At 36.9% G+C, this 22,322-nt stretch overlaps 1 protein-coding gene across 6 annotated transcripts in view; it reads left to right on the top strand.

The window, feature by feature from the left end:
* The window catches only part of dnajc6 (DnaJ (Hsp40) homolog, subfamily C, member 6), a 39,177-nt gene that overhangs the window by 12,137 nt on the left and 4,718 nt on the right, over window positions 1-22,322 (top strand). For 3 of the 6 annotated variants that reach the window (XM_065239941.2, XM_065239912.2, XM_065239926.2), the window contains 13 exons: window positions 1,415-1,464; window positions 1,615-1,763; window positions 5,619-5,741; window positions 6,084-6,217; window positions 6,836-7,030; window positions 7,314-7,422; window positions 10,025-10,104; window positions 10,897-11,090; window positions 15,537-15,911; window positions 15,989-16,138; window positions 19,381-19,476; window positions 19,721-19,861; window positions 19,947-20,273. In XM_065239941.2, coding sequence (XP_065096013.1) covers window positions 1,415-1,464; window positions 1,615-1,763; window positions 5,619-5,741; window positions 6,084-6,217; window positions 6,836-7,030; window positions 7,314-7,422; window positions 10,025-10,104; window positions 10,897-11,090; window positions 15,537-15,911; window positions 15,989-16,138; window positions 19,381-19,476; window positions 19,721-19,861; window positions 19,947-20,273 — 2,123 coding nt within the window. The remainder of the gene's footprint in view (window positions 1-1,414; window positions 1,465-1,614; window positions 1,764-5,618; window positions 5,742-6,083; window positions 6,218-6,835; window positions 7,031-7,313; window positions 7,423-10,024; window positions 10,105-10,896; window positions 11,091-15,536; window positions 15,912-15,988; window positions 16,139-19,380; window positions 19,477-19,720; window positions 19,862-19,946; window positions 20,274-22,322) is intronic. The other 3 variants (XM_065239920.2, XM_065239930.2, XM_065239936.2) reach the window with 3 other exon arrangements.

Here is a 22,322-nt window from a genome sequence, read left to right as displayed (position 1 = left end):
GTTGCCGTTTTAAAGCTATTTAAATGGAATTGATGTGGTACAGTGTGTGGTACTGTAGGTTTGACTATGCCTGTGAGGCCAATTTTAAAATCTACTTATGGGTAGTAAGCAGATTAATTGCATACATTTTCTTTACTGAGGACCAAGTCTAAAATTTCTGGTTTTATTTCATTTTGAAATAATATTCGGGGGTAATTACAAAAATGTGGTGTAACCCAGTGGTGCTCAAACTTTTTCCGCGTGCGGCCCCCCTTGTGTACGGTGCATTCCTTCGCGCCCCCGCCAAAGAAAATTTATAACAAAAAACTGTTCTAAAACATAACATTTTAATTAAACAAAACATCTTAAGTTATACAAAGTAGTGCTGTTGGTTGGTAGCCTTATTTTATCAGGTTTAATTACACAAAATTCATGATAAATTAATGTATTTTATAAAATGTCATAAAACTGGGGCCCCAGTTTTTTAGTAAATTGGTTTTACTAAAACCTGACATATTCTACATTTTGAAATTGACACATTCACACTAAATAATATTTTCATAGCTCAGTTTACAGGAAGTCAAAGCCCTCATAGTAGAAATAACAAGATGTGTGTTTGCATTTGTTTGTATACCTATAAGGATGCATATGGGTAGTTACACACCTTTTTTCCTTACTTTGTGACATAATTGTAACATGGGATGATGTACGTTATAGGTAAAGTGCGATAGCGGAAATTTTTTTTATATAAAAGAAATAAAGAACAAAATGTGTACTTATGTATATATGGATACAGCTGGAGACCCCGGTTTATACTTTGTCCCTGTTGTCTGTTGGATGCAATTATCCAAAGGACTCTAATAAAAAAAAAACATGCAGTACCTGAGGATCCGGAAATCCTTAACTATTCAATGTGCATTTATCACTTAGCTGAAAGGAAAGCATTTAGACATTAATGAGTAGGCACAGCATGAAGCACTTATGTAATGTTACATTTTACCTCTGAGTGACCCATCAGGTCAACCTGCAGTAAACTAACACACCATGTTGTTTTTTAAAGGGATAGTTCACCAAAAATGGAAAATTGTGTCATAATTTTCTAAACCTGTAGGAGTTTCTTTATTGTGTTGAACACAAATAAGATATTCTGATAAATGATGGTATAAGCACGCAGTTGACGATACCCATTGACTTCAATGGTTATTGTTTTTCCTAATATGAAAGTCAATGGATACCATCAACTGTGTGGTTGTCAGATTATTTGTTTTTGTCTATTGTTGTGACCTAGATAAGGATCAGATCACATTTTATGGCAAATCACTGTAGAAATCCACTTCACATACTTTTTCCTTGCCACTGTATATATTATCTATATGGATATAAGGCATGTTATTGCTGTTAATATTGACTTTCAATGTGTATGTGTGTAATTTAGGTATACAAAAGGAGAGTTGGACATTGCCTACATTACATCACGTATCATTGGTGAGTTAAATTAGTCATTCCTTAGTGGAATGCAGCAGTTTAAAAGCTTAGTTTACCAAAAGCGCTTGTACAGTATGTGAAGTATTCAGGTTGGCCGCATACTGGAAATTGCTACCAAGATCTCTCCTAATTGTCTCTTCTGTTTGCTAGTGATGTCATATCCTGCTGAAGCAGTGGAGATGGGCTACAGGAACCACACAGAGGATATCCGCTCATTCCTGGACTCACGGCATGCCGACCACTACACTGTTTTCAACCTGTCACAGAGGAACTATCGAGGAGCCAAGTTCTCCAACAGAGTGAGCATTATGCTTTGAACTTTCTGACTTCAAAATCAGATACTTTCCTTTTTCAATACTGGTCACCTTGCAAACTACAGGTTTACTGTAAAGTTAGTTCAGCAGTTTAAAACTTTTTATTCATGACAACATTTAGAGTCAAAGTCGAATCCAAATTTATTGCCCAACGTCTGTGTAGCATACTGTACTACCATAAATTATAGGATAGTGGTCGCTATGTTGACTTATCTAGCTTTCTTTCGTTATATATTGAAAAGTGCGATTCCCCTGTTGTTAAATAACTTTTAAGATTAACTGAATGACTCAACTATTTCCAGCTCTAAAGGACATCTGGGTTCATTTTGGCAGAATTGATTCTTATTTATTTAAAGGTGCAGTGTGTAAATTTTAGCAGCATCTAGTGGTGAGGTTGTGAATTGCAACCAACGGCTCAGTCCACTGCTCACCCCTTGCTTTTGAAACGCATAGAGAAGCTACGCTAGCCGCCACCGGAATACATGTCATCATTGGAGACAACTTAGTAAAAAAGTTTGTCCATTAAGGGCTTCTGTAGAAACATGGCGTCACAAAATGGCGACTTCCACGTAAGGGGACCCTCTGTGTATGTACATAAAAAACTCTCATTCTAAGGTAATAAAAACATAACGGTTCATTTTAAAAAGGTTTATACATCCCTGATAATATAGGTTTGTATATTATGTTGCATTTCTGTCAAGAGATCCTTCTAAAAATTACACACTGCACCTTTAAAGTGCAAGGGTTTGGCTTTAATATAAATAATATAATTCACTTAGAAGACTATTTTTACATGAATCATCCGCTGTTTAGAAATATTTGACTGTTTCTCTTATTGTGTACTTCTCTTGTTTTATAATTTACATGAATGTGCCTAGTAGTCTTATTTTCCTGAAATTTCAGATTTTATACTCAGTGATCAACAGTGGCGGCCGGTGACTTTTTTTTCGAGGGCACACGATGCAAACTCATCAAAACATGTATTTAGCCTGTCGTGTGTGGCTTGTCATGTCAAAATATGTGTTTGGGGCGCCATGTGAACTAGGGATGCACCGATAGGATTTTTTGGGGCCGATACCGATTTAAACAGACAACTTCTGGCCAATACCAATATTTAACACTTGTATACAATACTATACAGTTGGTCTATTAGCTAGTTTATTTCTGCATCAAATAATTTTTACTGAACATGGATTGGCTCTAATTAACATTCAACTGACCAACATAATAAGAGAGGCACAAATTAAGCTAAAACAAATATAATAAAATAACAACATTAACAATTTTTTTTACATATAATAGATTTCTTTATGCAGTTAATAAATAAACAATCAGTATCGGCCTTACTCGTGCTATTGCCGATATGCCGATGGTTTCAAATTCATCAAAAATCGGCCGATAAATATCGGTGGCCGATACATTGGTGCATCACTAATGTGAACCTATGTGCATCACGCTTCATGTCAAAATACTAGCCTGCTGCAGATGCCTTATAAATGATTTGATGAAAGTTTTTGATAAAAGAGACACTCGTGTTTGCCAGATATTAGCTTAATCTTATGTGTAATAGTTTAGTGTTAAGTTAGTGTCTTGCGGGTATTACGCGAACGTAAGTGTCTCTTTTATCATAAACCCTTTCGACGTGTCTGCAGCAGTCACGTATTTTGACATGATGCATGATGCACATAGGTTCACATTTTTTTTAAGAACACAAACATTACAGTGCCAAGGGTATATACAAAAAATACAAAAATAACATAGACTATAAAAGAGTAGACGGAACCAACAATTAAAATAGATAAAACAATACATAAAATGCAAGCAAAAATACATGAATAAATAAAATATAATAATAATGAAAAAATAAAAGAAAACGAAAGGCCTTGCTAAATCACACTAACTTAAATGTATTAAACAAATACACAGTTTAGGGATGTCCCGATCTCCACTAATAATACGTGGCCGATCACATTTCTGAATCGGACAGCCGATCTTATTACAGCTATTTCATGTAATACGGCTTTTGATCAGTAAGTCCTTATCGATCTAAAATCACTGTTAGTTTGAGTCGTTTATAACATGCATTTGAAAAAGCAACACTCGTCACACATAATTATTAAGCATATTCTTTATTATCATGAAAATACCTGAAAAGATTTGAAGAACAGCAATATAAATATATCCTTCAGCCATTTCATGGAGCTGCGTGTGTATTGTTCTTCGTCTACAGCGCATTTTGAGTTTCTGCACGAGAGCGCCCCCTGGCTTTTGGATGTAGTGGCATTTCACCGTAATTCATTGAGAAACATAGCAAGCATTATCGACCGATCGATCGGAGCATCCCTAACACAGTTTTACAGCTTTTTTGTTTGTACTCTCCTTAAAGGTCCCGTTCTTTCTGTGTTTTTGAAGCTTTGATTGTGTTTACAATGCGCAATATAACATGTGTTGATGTTTCATGTGTAAAAAAACAGTTTTTTTCACAAAATTTACTTAAAAGTATACCGCTGTTTTCACTGTCCCGAGGAAAAAAAACGGGCTGATGTCTTTCTAGTTCACTGTCAGAAAAAACGGTACAAAGTTGTTCCTTTTTCTGTCGCTGGGGTGGTACCCTAAAAGAAACCTTTTTGGACCTTTATGGGTATAAAACACATTGAAATGTTGTACCTTATGGGGTACAATGTTATACTCTAAGGACCTATTGTGTACCTTAAGGCAGTGGTTCCCGAACTTTTTCAGCGTGCGGCCCCCCTTGTGTACGGTGCATTCCTTTGCGGCCCCCCAAAGAAAATTTGTGACAAAAAACTGTTCTAAAACTCAAGATTTTAATAAAAAAACATTAAATTATACAAAAAAGTAGTGCTTTTGGTCAGTAGCCTTATTTTTCTAGGTTTAATTACACAGAATTCATGATAAATTAATGTATTTCATAAAATGTCATAAAACTGGGGCCCCCCTGGCACCATCTCACGGCCCCCAGTTTGAAAACCACTGCCTTAAGGAACAATTTTGTACCAGTTAAATTTTAGGGGTACAAAACAGTTAACTGTACCTTTAAAGGTACAAAATAGATCGTTAAGGAACAGTAATGTACCCCAAAAGGTACAACATTGTATTATGTTTATATACCTGTAAAGGTACAAAACGGTACCTTGGGGTACATCCCCAGCGACAAAAAAGGTACAGTTTTGTACTTTTTTTTTCTGACAGTGTTCTATGGAGTCCCTCCTTCAGAAATACGTATCGAGTTCTGATTGTGTAGCTTGTTTAGTGTTTTGTGATTCGACAGCATCTTAGCTTAGCAGAGCCTTTTGAGCTTAGCTGGCGACTGACGTATTCCTGTGGGCGGAGTTTAGTCAAAAACTGTTTTATTGACCACATTAAAGCAGGAAGTAGAGGGCTGTAGTCCAAACCGGCCGTTCGCTGTAGGCTTTGAAAGACGAATTCTGTTAAAGAAAATATATCGCCTGGCAGTGAACTTTGAGCTTTATCATTTTATAGGTATTATTTATGCTATCATAGCAACATTACACACTAACTAGGGTTTAAAAAATGGGATCAGAAAGAACGTAACTTTTAATAGTGCTTATATAAATATCTGATATCTGAAGTACCACATATTTTGAATTCGAGCCCCTTCCCTCAGAAGAGAAGTCACTGGCTATTCATCTTCATTCATATTTAATAGCATAACTTTTATTAATAATGCATATTTTCCTCATGACAATATATTTTTGATACACTTTTGCAATCCCTCTTTTGTATTCAGTTCCCTTCATCATTTAATTACTCAGTATTATAATAGTTTTATGGTCTCACTTCTTTTGCTATCTTCTGTAGGTTTCTGAATGCAATTGGTCTTCCAGGCAGGCCCCGAGTCTTCACAACCTGTTTGCCGTTTGTAAGAACATGTACAACTGGCTCAAGCAAAACCCCAAGAATGTGTGTGTGATCACCTGCTCGGTAAGGAGACATTCAGTCTTCACTTAGTATTGGATTTTAGTATGGCTATACTATTACTGCTGTGCAGTTAATCATGGTAAAGCATTGACCAGGGCTATTCAAATTTTACCCTGGAATGGCCGGAGCACTGCATAGTTTAGTTTTAATTGGATTAGGCAAATAACTCTAAATTTTATGAATAATGTTTGCCTTAAAAAATAGCTATGACTCAAGGTGACACTGTTATTTAAAAACATTAAGAATATGGTTAAAATTAAATATGGGTAATTAGCTAATAAGTTTTTTGTGCAGAAATCTTTCAGTGTCCCTAAATTTATCCAAACATACTTCCTTTTCTTTAAGGATGGTAAAGCTTCTTCAGGTGTGCTGGTCTGTGCCATGTTCTGTTTCTGCCACCTTTTTGCCAACCCAGTGCCAGCCATGCACCTTCTCAGCGCCAAAAGGCCTGGATCTGGCCTGTGGCCTTCTCACAGGAGGTAGGAACAATCACCTTGCAGCTTTAAAGGCCAATTTTTCCAAATGTAATATAAGTCTCAGGTGTGCCTAGAATGTGTCTGTGAACTTTCAGCTCAAAATACCCCACAGATCATTTGTTATAGCTCATCCAAAATGTTTTCATGTGTACCTTTAAATGTAAATGAGCTACTGCTTTCGGTTAAAAATAGATTTGATTCCTGGAATACAGTCTGGGACAAAAGTATATTTTGTCGCATTAGTGATAAAACGTGCTAACAAACACATTTAGAAAAGCTGTTGGCCAAAATTAACCAGTCAGTCAGTGTCTGTTGGCGGGGCTTTGTTAGTGTGACATCACATTAACAAAAGAATCAAAACAGCATGTCTAATGACTCTGCTCTGGTTTAATAGGAATTAAAAAAGGAGGAATGAGTGTTTTTTCTTCATTGCTGGGTGGTTGTGTTCACACACTGCCAACACACATTTATTTCCAAACAAATTGTGAAAGTGGATTTTGCATAATATGAGCCCTTTAAAAAGTATACATTTGATATTAACATATACATTTGTATTATTGTTAAGCATTAATCATTGCTCAAGTCTGTTATTCGGTTGTGTGTGTACATGTGTTCATACAGGTACATAGGTTACGTATGCAGTATAGTCTCAGAGAAGCCCACGGTACCCCACTCCAAACCTCTGGTTATAAAAGCTGTCACAATGAGTCCTGTTCCTTGCTTCAACAAACAGCGCACTGGCTGTCGGCCATTTTGTGACGTACTTATCGGCGAGACCAAGATATTTTCCACAGCTCAGGAGTATGAGAGAATGAGGTAGGCCATGTAGTATCTGGAATACACTTCACATAAACACTGCTCCTGTATAGCTCAGTGTTAGAGCATTGCATTAACATTGCAGAAGTTCATTGGGTTCCCTGGGTTCAAAACCAGGAAACATGCATAAAGAAAATGTATACCTTATGATGCACTGTAAGTTGTAAAACGTAATGCATAAATGTAAATGCAAATTTTCAAAGAAAGAGTTTGATTACCAATAATATCATTTTATTGAGCACAAATAAAATTGCATATCTTCATTTATGTTGTATGATCTCAGGGAACACAGAATTCAGGAGGGCAAAGTGGTCTTTCCTGTAGAAGTGAGTGCTCAAGGTGACGTGGTGATTTCTGTCTATCACATGCGCTCTCATGCACTACAGGCCAAGGTAGGAGACCAAAAACTAACTTTTTATTATGTACATTTTATTAAATCGTCTTTTGATAATAAAACTATAAAATTAGGTTTTTTTAGGGGTGATTATTCTTGCTATTAAAGTTTATTAAAGTAAGGGCCGAAATGTAGCTCAACTGGTAGTCACATTTTATTTATTTATTTTTTACAGTGGTGGTCAAAAATATTGGCACCCTTGGTACATAGGAGTAAAGAAAACTGAAAAAATTAATCTATAATGTTTCTTTTTTAAAGCTTTCATTTAAAACAAATCACAAAAAATATGATGCTTATGATTAGAGAAAATAATTTATGTCATCATGTAATTTCCCTCTCACTTTCAATTGTTTTACTTCAATGAAACTGAACATTTTGGGGATTTTTTAAAATTAAAGCTCTAAAAGAAGAAACCTTGTAGATTCATTTTCACAGCTTTCTTTGCTCATATTACCAAGGGTGCCAATATTTTTGTGCCAAAATTTTAAATAGATTATAATCTAGAAATGGAATATACTTTTTTATTACTATCAGTGTAGTCAATTAATATGATAAATAACATGCAATAAATTACATGCTATTCCATCTAACATGGAAATGACCCTTTTATTTTAATTATATGAGTAGGAATTTGACATTACAAAGCAGCTTAGAGGGCACTGGTACTATTTATTTATTTATACCATGGGCTGTTGAATGCTTTATTCTGATTGGTTGAGAAATGTTCCATGGGTGTTAATTATTTTTCTCTAAAACACATACCTAACCTGTCAAATGTCTTAAAATAAGTACCAGAGCAATGTCTTAGCAATTTCTGCTGTAACCATGGTATAAGCGTAATAATTGACTCCGGTCCTTTGTATTATTTAAAAATATACCATGTCATGCCGAATTACCACCTTGGGTGTGCAGTATTTATACAGGTGCTGGTTATATAATTAGAATATTATGAAAAAGTTGATTTATTTTACTAATTCGGTTCAAAAATTTTAACTTGTAGATTATATTCATTAATTCCACACAGACTGATACATTTCAAATTTTTATTTCTTTTGATTTGGTGATTATAAATGACAACTAAGGAATTCAGTATCTCATAAAATTAGAATATTGTGAAAAGGTTCAATATTGAAGACACATGGTGCCACACTCTAATCATTAATTAACTCAGAACACCTGCAAAGGCTTTTAAATGGTTTCTCAGTCTAGTTCTGTAGGTTACATAATCATGGGGAAGACAGCTGACTTGACAGTTGTCCGAAGGGCGATCATTGACACCTTGCTCAAGGAGGACAAGACACAAAAGGTCATGCACTATGCTGGCTGTTTACAGAGCTCTGTGTCCGAGCACATTAATAGAAAGGCGAAGGAAAGGAAAAGATGTGGTAGAAAAAAGTGTACAAGCAATTGGGATAACCGCACCCTGGAGAGGATTCTGAAACAAAACCCATTCAAAAATGTGGGGGAGATTCACAAAGAGTGGACTGCAGCTGGAGTCAGTGATTCAAGAACCACTACACACAGACGTATGCAAGACATGAGTTTCAGCTGTCGCATTCCTTGTGTCAAGCCACTCTTGAACAACAGACAGCATCAGAAGTGTCTTGCTTCTGGACTGCTGCTGAGTGGTCCAAAGTTATGTTCTCACTCTGATGAATGTAAATTTTGCATTTCCTTGGAAATCAGAGTCCCAGAGTCTGGACGAAGAGAGGAGAGGAGAGGCACACAATCCATGTTGCTTAAGGTCCAGTGTAAAGTTTCCACAGTCAGTGATGGTTTGGGGTGCCATGTCATCTGCTGGTGTTGGTCCACTGTGTTTTCTAAGGTCGAAGGTCAACGTAGCCATATTCCAGGAAGTTTTAGAGCACTTCATGCTTTCTGCTGCTGACCAACTTTATGGACATGCAGATTTCAATTTCCAACAGGACTTGGCACCTGCACACAGTGCCAAAGCTATCAGTACATGGTTTAAGCACCATGGTATCCCTGTTCTTAATTGGCCAGCAAACTCGCCTGACCTTATTCCCATAGAAAATCTATGGGGTATTGTGAAGAGGAAGATGCAATATGCCAGACCCAACAAGTCAGAAGAGCTGAAGGCCACTATCTTAGCAACCTGGGCTCTCATAACACCTGAGCAGTGCCACAAACTAATCAATTCCATGCCATGCCGCATTGCTAAAGTAATTCAGGCAAAAGGAGCCCCAACTAAGTATTGAGTGCGTGCAAGCTCATACTTTTTAAGTTCATACTTTTCAGTTGGCCAAGATTTCAAAAAATCCTTTCTTTGTATTGATGCTAAGTAATATTTTAATCTAAATAATATTTCTAATTTTCTGAGATATTAAATTTGTGATTTTTCTTAGTTGTCAGTTATAATTATCAAAATTAAAAGAAATAAACATTTAAAATATATCTGTCTGTGTGTAATGAATGAATATAATATACAAGCTTCACTTGTTGAATGGAATTAGTAAAATTAATCAAATTTATGATGATATTCTAATTATATGAGCAGCACCTGTACACACATGCATTACATATATAACATGACATCACATCTAATGGCTACATGTGTTTAAATTCCTGTGCACCTGCAGGTAACAAACACTCAGATATTCCAGATCCAGTTCCATACTGGATTCATTGCCCCTGGCACCACAGTTTTAAAGTTTATGAAGTAAGTGTTTCTTTATACTGTATTCGTAGCTCAGTTGGCAGAGCATTGCATTAGCAGCGAATAAAACAACATATAGCTTGAATGCACTGTAAGTCACTTTAAATAAAAGCATACATGTAAATGCTTAAATTCATCACATTTGGAGCAGAAGACCCAGATTTTAATATTTGAAATGCACTGTTATTTAACACTCAGTGTCCTACAATGCGCCTGAACACACGTCGCGCCAACAATGCATTTGATATTTAAACGTGGTGCTAAAAGTGAAAATGATCATTGCGCCGGGTTAAAACTAGCAAAAGACACTTGCGTCGCGCATTGCGCCCGGGTGTATGATAGAGCCCAAACTCATGATCATGAGCAAACAAGCAAGCAAAAATAAAAATAGTAGATGACCTCTCTCGGCTTTTGTAGTTAAGAGTGAATGTAGAGAAATAGGGTGAGGTTGGGAAACAAGGTTTTTGCCAAAAACGCTTGCATGCACTTAGAGGGTTTTGCAGCAAAATACAGTCAAATTTGTTAAATACCTATGAACTGACTAAGATTTGTAAAAAGAAGACATTTTCAGTTACTGACTAATAACCTTTCCATTTCCATCAAAGTAAAATGACTGAACCTAAATAAAAAAGCCTGATAAAATTTTTAATTTACAATAAAACATGTCAGAAGCACTTAGAGGGTTTTGCATCTGATATCTTCATATAGATTTTAGTTCATTCATATATACTTTAACCTAAATATTTGATGTTTTTGTCAATACTGCTTCACTGAGATCTGTGTGTGTGTGTCCAGAACAGAGCTGGATGCCTGTGATTCTCCAGAGAAATACCCTCAGTTGTTTCATGTACTGTTAGACATCGAGGTGGAAAGCACAGAGAAACAAAAAGATCTCACCCCTCCATGGGAGCAGTTCCCCACCAAAGACCTGAGCCCAAATGTGCTTTTTTCATGCCACCAAGAACATCAGGACGCACTTGCTATTGCGGGTAATACACACGAAATCTGTATTTTATTCATATAAAAATGCCAAATGATTTATATTAGCTTTTGAATATAATTCTGCTTTATGCACAGTCAGAAAAAATGGAAAAGCAATGCTGACACTAAAGAGTGCTATTAGTACCTCACAGGTACATATTGGTACTAAATGTATACATATCTGTACCTAAATGGTACATATTAAGTCCTTTTGACAGCTTGGGACCATTTTCTTTTCTTGGGGTGTGGAGAAAAGCATAGATTTTAAGGTTGGGTGGTGTATACTGTAAAATATTCATGATGTTTTTTGTCACCAAGAAAGGTGTGTTCATGTATCAGCTTCTTTTGTTGGTCTTGGAGCAACATTCCTGTCGGAGAAACATGTCCTAACATTACCCCTACCCTTAACCAAGAATCAAAATGTTAAGCCAGAAAACATGTCCTACTTTTCATAGCAAATAGGTAAATACATATTGAATATCATCAATATGGTAAGTTTAACTTGTGAAGTTTACAAACCATCAAAAGCTCAGTAGTTCATGTCTGATTAAGTCTTTAAACAAGTCATCAGTCACTCTCTGAGTTTCTGTGCCCCATTAAACTAAACACCATCTGTTTAATGTACTTTTATCCTTTGCCGAAAAGATGAAATGGAAGGTTTGGACTTGGAAGGTAAGACATAGTGTAGGAGGCCTGTGAGAGAGCACACTAAATAGTAGATTAATAGATTTGCGGGGGCTAGTGGATGACATCTCAATGACTTTAGTGGGATAGATGTCTTTATAATTGAATAAGTAATGATTAACTGTAGCCAGTAGATATTAGGGGGCTTGCTTAGATTATTGTATGAGTGTCATTCTTGTGTTTTCATGACAGCTATTAAGCTTTTAAATTGAGCCTTAAATCTTAACCATTGATATTTGTTACAGCCGACTGGCCCGGCTCACAAGTTGCAACAATCTTTACAAACATTTATAAATTGACACAAGAAAACAAAAAGTAACGTAATGTAGCAAAAGAAAATGGGAACAGCACAGGCTGTCAAACGCCACATGGGAACATTCATCCTACATCTGTCAACTGACAGGTGTGCCAGACACACACCCTTCCAGTTGGCACCCACGCACAGCTTGGGATCTCACAAACACCCTCTTAAAAAAAAGAAAAAAAACCCACATAGATTATCAAACAACAAATTGCCGACAAAATACTTAAACAAAAAAGCATCCATGAAGAAATTGGTCTTAGACCTGCAGTTACAGGAAGCCAAACGTATTTTGTTTCAAAAAAAGATGGAAAGCAAAAGCTTTTTTTAATTCAATTTTTTTTCAACTTTCGACTTGCTACCAAGAAAAATGAAAAAAGCTTTTAAAGGTGTAATGTGTTTTAGCGACATCTAGAGGTGAGATTGTGAATTGCAATCAACCTCAATTTCGAAACGCGACGAGAAGCTACGGTAGCTGCCATAGGACAAACATGTCGTCTTCTGAGGCAACTTAGGGACAACGTCTGCGACCTATGTGTATAAAAAGTCACTTGAAGCTGCAAGAGAGCCATACAAACAATGACACAACAATAAATTTCTTTTTTACTTAGTATTTTTGTCTTGTTTTCAGTAAAAATATCAAAAAACAGCATCAAGCAAAACGTTCTGGGAAACAAAATCTGAAGCAAAAACAGAAAAAGGTTGATGATGATTTCTGGTTCCCAGAATGCTTTGCATGAGGGTGTTATTGTATAGTTTTATTCTGTAAAGATAAAGACTTGTTAATATTTAAAATTTATTTAACTTTGAACAAACTCTTGCCAGTAAATAACATACATTTAAATCGACGGTAAATTACCGGCAACCCAGCTGCAATAACATTGTAATTTCTACGGATTTTTTTTACAGTGTAAACTTATTTTAAGAATTTTTAAAATAACGTACAACGTTGGAATTTTTTACCACTTTTGAGCACAAATTCACTTAAATTCGAATTTTTTTGTTTAAAAACTAGATTAATTTTCTTAGAACATTTTGCTCATCAAGAAAATATATTTTGATTTAAGAATTGCTAGATATTTGTACTTAAAGGGATAGTTCACCCAAAAATGTCATTAATGACTCACCTTCATGTTGTTCCAAACTCGTAAGACCTCCGTTCATCTTCGGACCCTCCATTGAAAATCTAGTAACGGTATACTGTCCATGTCCAGAAAGTGGTAACACTTTACAATAAGGTTCATTAGTTAATATCAGTTAATGTATTACCTAACATGAACAAACCATGAGCAATTTGTTACAGTATTTATTAATCTTTGTTAATGTTAGTTAATAGAAATAAAGCTTTTAATTGTTTGTTCATGTTAGTTCACAGTGCATTAACTAATGTAAACAAGATTTTAATAAAGTATTAGAAATTGTAGAAATTAACATGAACAAATATTAATAAATGTTGTATAAGTGCAGTTCATTATTAGTTCATGTTAACTAATGTAGTTAACTAATGTTAACTAATGAACCTTATTGTAAAGTGTTAGTCAGAAAGTTAATAAAAACATCATCAAAGTAGTCCATGTGACATAAGTGGGTCAGTAAAAATGTGTTGAAGCATTGTAAATACATTTTGGTCCAAAAATAACAAAAATGACGACTTTATTCAGCATTGTCTTCTTTTCCGCATCTTTTGTGAAGCGCATGGACGAGACTTAAAGGAATAGTCTACCCTTTTGCCATATTAAAGTATGTTATTACCTCAACTTAGACGAATTTATACATATCTATCTTTTTTCAATGCGTGCACTGTACAGCGCGTCGTGAATGTGTTAGCATAGCCAAGCCCCATTCATTCCTATGGTACCAAACAGGGAAGCCACCAAACACTTCCGTGTTTTCCCTATTTAAAGACTGTTACATGAGGAGTTATACCAGTAAGTATGGTGTCACACCAGTAAGTATGGTGTCACAAAATAAAACTTTTTTTGGTACCATAGGAATGAATGTGGCTTGGCTATGCTAACACATTCACAACGCGCTGTACAGTGCACGCATTGAAAAAAGATAGGTGTGTATTAATTTGTCTAGGTTGAGGTAATAACAGTTTAATATGGCAAAAGGGTAGACTATTCCTTTAAGTCACTTGACTGCAGTGACACGGATGACGTACGACGCGGCTGACGTGTTATCTGGTGCGCCCCACCTGTTGTTTTTTTTTTTGCGCTCAGGCTTCGTTGACAGTCTCAGGGAGACGCACGCTGTAAGTTTCACAAAAAAAAACTTTCACAAACATGTAGTCACGTGACTTTAGAAGAGAAGAGAAGACAATGCTGAATAAAGTCATTATTTTTGTTATTTTTGGACCAAAATGTATTTTCGATGCTTCAACACATTCTAACTGACCCACTGATGTCACATAGACTACTTTGATGATGTTTTAATTACCTTTCTGGACATGGACAGTATACCTTGCTAGATTTTCAATGAAGGGTCAACAAGCTCTTGGACTAAATCTAAAACATCTTAAACTGTGTTTCCAAAGATGAACGGAGGTCTTAAGAGTTTGGAACGACATGAGGGTGAGTCATTAGTGACATTATTTTCATTTTTGGATGAACTATCCCTTTAAACCAAGACAAAAATACTAAGTCAGTCAGTCATTTTTGCAATATATGAAAACGGGGGGATTGTTAGTGTTCGGGAAATTTCCCTTATTTTCAAACCCCAATGTTGACAGGTATGTCTAAGGTAATAAATACAGTACAGTTCATTATGTAAGGTCTTAATATACCACTGATAATATGTTTAGCATATTGCATTTCTGTGAAGAGATCCTTCTAAAAGTTACACATTGCACCTTTAAAGTCCGATTTGATCAATGATTGTCTCTGTTAATAGAACACAAATGTTAATAACACAAATGCAGTCAAAAGAGCTTAATTTCTATTTTACCTTAAAGGTGACATAGAATGATTGAATGTGACATGTAGACAAAATTTTTTTGTTTGGGTCTGTTAGGCCTTAGAAGCTTCCTAAAAACCTCTCTCAGATAGCTCTATTAGGGTGGGGGATTTTAAACAAGTGATTTTGCACCTATTTGGCTCCCCCTACTGGCTTAACTTGCAATCTCATTACTGATTGGCTGACTTTGCTGCCACTCAAAAAATGTAGCAAATTATTTTAAAGTGGAGGGGCAGTGAGATGCCTGTGATGTCATAAGCATCAGTTTTTCAGATTGGGCCGTTTTCTGGCTGACATTTCTAAAAGAGGAATTACTATGAGACTGAGATGTTTAGCATGTCTAGCACTTTTTGTATGTTTGTGAATGTGGGTAGACTACCATTATTCAACAAAGACAACGTAAAAATGTTTTTTCATTCTCTGTCCCTTTTAAAATGTTCCTTAAATGCCATTTGACACTTAATGATTAGAGTCAACCATTATGTTTCCTCACATCTTATACATCCTGTCTTAGATCCTGCCCAGGGCCACGGAAGTTGCGGAGGCAGAGTGGGCCCGAATGAGGAGAGCGAACCCTCGGATGATGACATGCTCTCCCTCTCCAGCCAGCAGAGCAACACAAGCAATGATAAAACAAAAGCGGCCAAGAAACCAGAGCGTCCTCCGGCCGCTGAAGAAGTAGATTTGCTGGGGCTGGATGGGGATGCAGCTAAGCCTCCTCCTTCTTCCCCACAACCTCACGCTACCAGCACCACCACAGACCTGTTGGGTGATCTGTTTGGAGCTCCACCCACACCACAGCCGGCCAGCGGCCCAACGTCTGCTCAGTCGACTCCTCGGAGATCTGCGACCTCTTCCTCACCCTGCCCGTCACCTCGAACTGGAGACGGTAAGCAGCCGCAACAACATGCTTTCTTTGAGCAAAAAATTTAACAAAAAATGTAAATCCATTGTTTATTTCTTCAGCTTTTGACCTGTTCGGGTCCGGGACCGCTCCCAGCCCTAAACCACAGGACTTTATGGGAGGATTTCTTGGCCCAGGTAATGTGGGGCAGCCAGACCCCTTTCTGCATGCTGCACGATCTCCATCTCCTACAATGCAGAACATGGGCATGGGTAAGGCATGCGCCTCTGGCACTCGTGTCACTGCACGTGTGTCCGATAAAACCATCCATAGCCTTGCATATTTAACTCTAGTAAACATCTAGTAGTTCTTTCTTCTTTTCTATTAAAATGCATTGTTAAAGTTTTAAAGTGTAGTTGTTATTGGCTTTTATTACTGTTATCGAGCTCGATCATTTGTTTTGAGTACAGTGTGTACGCTCAGAAACAGCATGTGTGCTGCAAAGGACAACTGAAACCCAATATTATGTGTCTGGGAGTATGTGAGACAGGTTAACTTCAATATTAAATACAACACAACATTTTCACACAATGTTTCCACATTCAGCAGGTATTTTCTTATTACAAATAAATGTAGGTCTGTTTTATATGCTTTGTGTTTGTGTGCATGCCTTTGAAAACAGCATGTGATTTCTTTTCATCTCGACAGTAGGGGTTGCACACCAGTCAGACATTTTTGTAGCAGATTCCATTAAATGTGATTTTGAAACATCCCCCTATAGGCCTTTAAAATTGAATAATTGAATCTTTTTAAAGTGAATGCCTTTAGCTAAAATGGTACTAATGAACAGAGTAAGGTGACTTTAATTGTTTATTATGTTTTCGTGTTACTCCCCTATAGTATGAAACTACAAAAAACGCTCTACTTAAGGGGGGGGGGGGGTGCATGATCTCTGAAAGCCAATTTTGACATTTGAAATCACCTAAACAAACACGTCCCAACCCCAATAGAATGTGGACCTTCTTTGATAGACACGCAACGATAGGCAACGATGCCGGTTAGTAGAAACGCCCCTTACTGCTGATTGGCTACAAGTGGTACTCAGCCCGATAATCCAGATAATTTACTCACCACCATGTAATCCAAAATGTTCATGTTTTTCTTTGTTCAGTCGAGAAGAAATTATGTTTTTTGAGGAAAACATTCCAGGATTTTTCTCATTTTAATGGACTTTAATGGACCCCAACACTTAACAGTTTTAATGCAGTTTCAAATTGCAGTTTCAAAGGACTCTAAACGATCACAAACGAGGCATAAGGGTCTTATCTAGCGAAACGATTGTCATTTTTGGCAAGGAAAATAAAAAATATGCACTTTTAAACCACAACTTCTCGTCTTTCCCCGGTCCTGTGATGCGCCAGTGCGACCGCGCGTAATACGTCATGACGTCAAGAGGTCACAGATGACGTATGCGAAACTACGCCCCAGTGTTTACAAGTGTGGAGAAAGAGGACCGTTCCTACATTGTTGTTTGTTGAATGATACTAATTAATGTCTTTGTGTCAGTTTATTGTTTACAATGGTCCGCAAATGTGCGTTTCATATATGTAACACGTGACCTTTCTACGTCATTACACAATTACGTGAGGTCGTGCTGGCGCGTCACACAGCTTGAGGAAGATGAGAAGTTGTGGTTTAAAAGTGCATATTTTAAATTTTTCTTGCCAAAATGACAACCGTTTCGCTAGAAAAGACCCTTATGCCTCGTTTGAGATTGTTTAGAGTCCAATTTTAAACTGCATTAAAATGTTTAAGTGTCTATTAAAGTCCATTAAAATAATAAAAATCCTGGAATGTTATTCTCAAAAAACATAATTTCTTCTCGTCTGAACAAAGAAAGACATCAACATTTTGGATGACATGGTGGTGAGTAAATTATCTGGATTTTTTTTAAGAAAATGGGTATATAGAGGTATATATATATATATAGGTATATATATATATATATATATATATATATATAGGTATATATATATATATATATATATAGGTATATATATAGGTATATATATATATATATATATAGGTATATATATATATATATATATATATATATATATATATATATATATATATATATATATATAGGTATATATATTAAATTATCTTTAATTTGGGGGAGAGGTATATGTCACTCTCAGAATGAAAGGTACAAACATGGTCACTGGGACAGTGGCTTTTAAAAAGGTCCTAATACAGGTCCCTATTGAAAAATCCAGCTAAGACTAGCATAAGCTGGTAGCTGGTTTTAGCTGGTTTAATGTGGTAGTAGCTGGTTTAAGCTTGTCCTCCCAGGCCGGCAAAGCTGGTGGGTCAGTTGGTCTTCCAGCCTGACCAGCTAAGTCCAGCTAGACCAGCTTAAAAACCACCTTGCTACACCAGCAAAACCAGCTAAAACCAAGCTGGGAGGCCAGCTAAACCAGCTTATTTTAGCTGGTTTTTCAGTAGGGTACCAGGAGAGTAGGGATTTTCCAGTAGGGTACCATTTATTTTGATACAGATATGTACTTTTAAGGTACCAATATGCACCTTTTAGGTACAAAAGTGTACTTTTTGAAAATGTATTGCCCATAGTGACAACTTTTATACCTTATTGTCAGTGGCGGCTGGTGACTGCTCTTCCGAGGGGCGCAAATTCAAAATATGTGTTCGGAGTGTCGTGTGTTGCTCGTGTTTTCAAAATATGTGTTTGTTGCGTCATGTGAACCCTGTGCATCACGTGTTTTGTCAAAATAAAGGCCTGCTGCACACGTCAAAACCGTTTATGATAAAAGAGACGCTCACATTCACAAAATACACACAAGACACTCCCTTAACAGTAAACTCTGATTACGAATGAGATTATGCGAGTATCTGGCAAACGCGAGCGTCTTTTTTATCATAACTCTTTAGACGCATCTGCAGCAGGCACTTGATGCACATAGGTTCACTCGACGCACCGAACACATATTTTGAAATGACGAACCACACACACATGACAGGCTACATGCATGTTGTGACAAACTTTGCATCGTGCGCCCTCAAAAAATGAAGTCACCGGCCACTACTGTTTCTTTTTCTTTTTTTCCGAGAGTGTACATTATAGTTTTTAGTAAGTTGAGACACTGAAGGTATGCAATACTGTGCTGTGCCACTAGCAGTACCAAATAAAAATGGCAAAACTCATTATTGTTACCAAAGAGGTTTCCAAAGGAAAAACCCCACAGTAGCATCTCCTCACCCCTGTCTCCGTCTTCCATTGTTCATCAAACAGGCTGTCCCCCCCAATTCATGACATTGGCTGATCTCATCATGTGATTTGAAAGAGCTTACTTGTCGTTGCGTTTTCATATTTTAACATAAAAAACAATTGCACCCTTAAAGTTCATATTATATATCAATATTTATGTTTTGATACAAACTTGTAAAGGATAACGTAAGTTATCATAACAAGCAAAATGTTCTTCCTTAACAGGTCGCAGTTCACCGGTGCCCCCCACTACCCCTACTGTCAACATCCAACAGCAGAACTCAACAGGAGCATGGGAGTGGAACAAACAAACATCTGCAGGCAAGTGCAGTAAGAAATGCACCACAACTTATAATGCCACCTGCTGGCCTTCTCTGCAATTGCACCTAAAATAGAAAATGACTCACCCAACTCTGCCATCTGGACTTGGAAAGTGAGCTCATATAACAGATGAACTATTAATGTCTTTGAAAACATTATACAACTGGCATTGTGCTTTTTAAATCAACAGAGTGGGATATCTACTTTAGTGACTCTGTCATTCAAAATAATAATCTGTGCCTAGCAGGTGCAGGTTTTGGGATGGGAAGCAAGTCCGCAACCACCAGTCCAACAAGCTCAGTTCATGGTACACCCACCCACCAGAGCAAACCCAACACTCTGGATCCTTTTGCAGATCTGGGTAACCTAGGAACCACTTTGGGAGGTAAATGAAAAGTTTGTCTAAATCACTGTGTTAGACATCATTGATTTACCGTTAACGCCTTCATGCCTATTTAATATGTGTATAGGTGGATCGGGATTCTCTAGCAAACCCACCACCCCTACTGGCACAGGAGGAGCATTTCCACCCATGGGCTCCCCCCAGCGTCCTGCTCCCTCTCCACAGCACACTGCTTCTGGTGGATGGCATCCCGGCACTGGCCTCCCTCCACGGCAGCCGGGGGGTACGAATCAATGGCAATCCCAGGGTGCACACCACCAGACTCCGCCTAAAGCACCAGGACCGTCTATGCCTCATACATCACCACAGAACAGACCAAATTACAACGTTAGCTTCTCCGCCATGGGTGGGGCATCTCCTGGGGGCACTGGAGCAAAAGCACAGCCTAACATGGGTCAGTAACTGACACACATTTGCAACATGACCAATTAATTTTTTTTTTTTTGGCAGATGCTTTAATTCAAAGCCCCTTACAGTTCATTCAATGTATACATTTTATCTATGAAAACGGAACTATATTTTGTGTATATTTTTTGTAAAAAGAAACTGTAATCCAGGCTAAAGTCTCATAATCTATCTTTGAGATCTACGTTTGATTTCACTCATTGATTTTAAATTGATTTTAAATTCATGACCTTACCAACGCTATCTCACGAGAATTCGTATATATATAATATTTTACGAGTTGGCTAATTCGTATTAATTCATACGACCACATTCATAGATTTTTGTATGATTTACCTTGACCCCTGACGTTGGGTTTAGGTGCGGGGTTAGGGTTGGGTTTCGTTATTGTTTTTTATTCATGAGAATCGTACGTTTTTGCACGTTTAACTTCGTATGAATTTATACGAATCAGCCCTTTTAAGGTTCAAGGTTATATCAAGGTTATATTTTCGGAAAATGTTTTTTTACATTATGTAGCATGATTTTATGTAGTTAACAAGTAAATGAGTAACTCACAAAAAATGACTTCAGCTGGGTTTTAGCAGATCGGGTTACATTAGTTTCATAGGTTTTATAATACTTAAAGGAATAGTCCATTTTCTTAAAAGAAAAATCCAGATAATTTACTCACCACCATTTCATCCAACATTTTGATGTCTTTCTTTGTTCAGTCGAGAAGAAATTATGTTTTTTGAGGAAAACATTGCAGGATTTTTCTCATTTTAATGGACTTTAATAGAGCCCAATATTTAATACTTAACTCAACACTTAACAGTTTTTTTTCAACGGAGTTTCAAAGGACTCTAAATGATCCCAAACGAGGCATAAGGGTCTTATCTAGCAAAACGATTGTCATATTTGACAAGAAAAATAAAAAATATGCACTTTTAAACAACAACTTCTCGTCTAGGTCCGGTCGTGATACGCCAGCGTGACCCCACGCAATACGTCATCACGTCAAGAGGTCACAGAGGACGAACACGAAACTCCGCCCCAGTGTTTACAAGTGTTGATAAAGAGGACCGTTCCGACGTTGTTGTATGTCAAATGATAATAATTAATGGATTTGTGTCAGTTAATTGTTTACAATGGTCTGCAAATGTGCGTTTTATATATGTAACACGTGACCTCTCTACGTCACTACGCATTTACGTTAGGTCGCGCAGGACCGGACCTAGACGAGAAGTTGTGGTTTAAAAGTGCATTTTTTTTTCTTGTCAAAAATGACAATCATTTCGCTAGATAAGACCCTTATGCCTCGTTTGGGATCGTTTAGAGTCCTTTGAAACTCTGTTGAAAAAAACTGTTAAGTGTTGAGTTAAGTTTTAAATGTTGGTGTCTATTAAAGTCCATTAAAATGAGAAAAATCCTGCAATGTTTTACTCAAAAAACATAATTTCTTCTTGACTGAACAAAGAAAGACATCAACATTTTGGATGACATGGTGGTGAGTAAATTATCTGGATTTTTTTTTAAGAAAATTGACTATTCCTTTAAAGGTTAAAGGAACAGTATGTAGGATTGTGGCCAAAACTGGTATTGCAATCACAAAACGTGTGGCTAAAACTGCTACTGCAATCACACAGCTGGTGGCCAATATACCAAACGACAACATAAACATCAGTTGAGGGCTGCAACTCCACTTTTTAAATGAGAATATCCTGGCCGGACCGCTGTTGTGAGTGATATAAAAATTTGAAATGAAAATGATTTCTTAATGTCTAGTGACATTTTAGGGCCATTTAATGATTAATTGATATAAATTTCTTACATACTGTTCCTTTAAATATTCCACTTTCATAAAAAACGTCAAAGGTCATGCATGGCATATGCAAAATTACCGCTCCAGTGTTTACAACTTTAGAGAAAAAAGACCATTACAACGTTGTTGTATGTGGAATACTAGGTCTTTGTGTCAGTTTATTGTTTAATATGGTCCACAAGTGTGCTTTCATGTAATGACGTGACCTTTCAACGTGATTTTGGTTGTGTTTTT

Source organism: Paramisgurnus dabryanus, chromosome 7 (genome assembly GCF_030506205.2).
Source record: "Paramisgurnus dabryanus chromosome 7, PD_genome_1.1, whole genome shotgun sequence".
Classification (NCBI taxonomy): Eukaryota; Metazoa; Chordata; class Actinopteri; order Cypriniformes; family Cobitidae; genus Paramisgurnus; species Paramisgurnus dabryanus.
Note: the sequence above shows the minus strand (reverse complement) of the source record. Positions and strands in the feature narration are given on the sequence as shown.